Source organism: Cyprinodon variegatus, unplaced genomic scaffold, assembly GCF_000732505.1.
Source record: "Cyprinodon variegatus isolate N-32 unplaced genomic scaffold, C_variegatus-1.0 Scaffold148, whole genome shotgun sequence".
In the NCBI taxonomy this organism is placed as follows: Eukaryota; Metazoa; Chordata; class Actinopteri; order Cyprinodontiformes; family Cyprinodontidae; genus Cyprinodon; species Cyprinodon variegatus.
Genome location: NW_015150601.1, coordinates 152,804 through 155,096, shown reverse-complemented (window position 1 = coordinate 155,096; position 2,293 = coordinate 152,804). Strand labels below are relative to the sequence as shown.

The 2,293-nt window shown below is 38.3% G+C and overlaps 1 protein-coding gene across 1 annotated transcript in view; it reads left to right on the top strand.

Moving 5' to 3' along the window:
• LOC107086328 (tyrosine-protein kinase ITK/TSK-like) overlaps positions 1–1,612 on the top strand; it is a 20,485-nt gene extending 18,873 nt beyond the window's left edge. Inside the window, exons 12-13 of the mRNA XM_015377195.1 lie at positions 1,256–1,413; positions 1,487–1,612. Coding sequence (XP_015232681.1) covers positions 1,256–1,413; positions 1,487–1,552 — 224 coding nt within the window. The 3' untranslated portion in view covers positions 1,553–1,612. The remainder of the gene's footprint in view (positions 1–1,255; positions 1,414–1,486) is intronic.
• The last annotated feature ends 681 nt before the right edge of the window (positions 1,613–2,293 follow it).

Genomic DNA, 2,293 nt, shown 5'->3' with positions numbered 1-2,293 from the left:
ATACCTGTCTGTGTCCTGGCTGAAGAGACGAGGTCTTCTGTTCTCCTGTAAAGGGGTTGGGGCTACGATGATAGCGGGAAGGAATCAACTCTATCGCTGCATTGTAGATTTTTGAAAGCTGAAAGCTGAGCCCAAACAGTTTTTTTGTTTTTTGACTTGTTTTGGAAAACTGTTTGCATTCGACATTCCACAGATGAACTTTACAATGCCTTAAAAACGGAATGTTTATTTTACCCTAAAATGTTGACTGTCCAAGTCCAAGTTTCTTGGAGATATTTAAGTGCCTAATTTATTCCACTACAAGTTAATGGTAAATGGTTAGAAGATTAGAAGGCCTCAATGATGCTTTCACCATCCCAATAAAATAACACAGCAGTATAGCAATAATACTACAAGGTAACTTTATAGCAAATCTCCACAAATTAGAGCCGTCCTGATAGTAAATTCTGCTGGATGATATACTGGGTGAGAAATCTTTCTGATAACATTGTGAATGGGTTTAAATTCAAAACGCTCCCACGCTGCAGCTGTCCTATTCTGCTTCCATCTTTGTTTTTCCATCTGACAGCATTTTTCTGACTCGCTACATTTCAGTTGAGGCTCGTATGTTACGATAGCTGCACAAAGCAAATGCTAAAGGCACGAGAGGCAAACCTTTTTATCATTCAAACTCTTTAGTTAAAAGAGACAAAAGAAAAAACAAGCCTGCAAATATCAATTTATATGATTTATATGATTTATATTTATCCTTAAAAACCTACCATACATTTTTCTCCTTGTCCTCCACTTACAGCTTAGTCTTTCCGTGGCATCTCAGCTTGTTATCTCTTTTTTCAACAATCCATCCAGGATTTTTTTTCCTTTTCTTTACTTTCAAGCAAAACTTGACAACTTTGAGTTGCCAATAAAATAGTTTGACAATTTCTTAAAAAAACGTTGATTTGCCGCATCAGAAAATTGGGCAGAAACATCAGTTAAGACAATAACATCATCTGCGTATGAGGATGATTGTTCCTTATTTTGTTCCTATTGTTCCTATTTTGACGAAAATATTGCTAAGAACTCAAATGAAATCAAAAATAACTAAAACATAAAATGGAAATAAGACCAAGGAAAACTCAGAGATAAAACTTGAACAGAACCAAAACCACGACACAGACAAAATCATGACGCCGAGTTTAAATCAAGGGTGTTTGACTCTTTTTCATTTTAATACAGCCAATATTAATCCTAAAGGCATCTATTTGATTGACAGGTGTGCTCATGTGGGAGGTGTACAATGAGGGGCGTCTTCCCTACGAGAACCGCTCTAATTCAGAGGTGGTGGAGTCCCTGAACTCCGGCCTGAGGCTCCTGAAGCCGCGGCTGGCCCCGGACGCCGTCCACATGCTGATGGAGTGGTGCTGGAAGGAGGTAGGAACACGGCGAGTTAAACGACTCCCCGATGACATCAGAGCTCTCATAGATCATTCGCTGTTTTCCTCAGAAACCAGAAGATCGTCCGTCGTTTGCTCTGCTCCTGCATGAACTGGCCGCCCTCTCTGACCTCTGAGCTGAATCAAGATTAAAGATCATTTTAAGCACATTTTTATTTATTTATTTATTCAGTCATTTGTTGCTGATGATTTTCCAAAGGGTTGTATATTACATGTATTTTATGTGGATGTAGCACTTTATTTTCTTCCTATCTAACCTGAGAAGTTCATTTATAAAGATAATGTGATTGTATTTACACTGTATTTACTGATCAGGTGGACGATTATTCTGGTAAAACTTTTATCAATAATAATATCTTTGTGACCAAAATCAAACTTGTTTTCAGTTTGTGGTTATTTTTACTGATTTTTATTGAACTAAAGCAGTTTTTGATTAAAAACAATCAGTTGGTCACACTAACACCATCTATACTCTTATATTAGGATGTTTCAGCAATTCACAGGAAATAAAGTTGTTTGAAAAACACAGTTTCTGTTTGTTAAAGAAATAAATATCTTTAAAAAATGGATGGATGGATGGATGGATGGATGGATGGATGGATGGATGGATGGATGGATGGATGATGAATGAATGGATGATGGATGGATGATGGATGGATGGATGGATGGATGGATGGATGGATGGATGGATGGATGGATGATGGATGGATGGATGGATGGATGATGGATGGATGATGGATGGATGGATGGATGGATGGATGGATGGATGGATGATGGATGGATGATGGATGGATGGATGGATGGATGATGGATGGATGATGGATGGATGGATGGATGGGAGGGGGGATGGATGGATG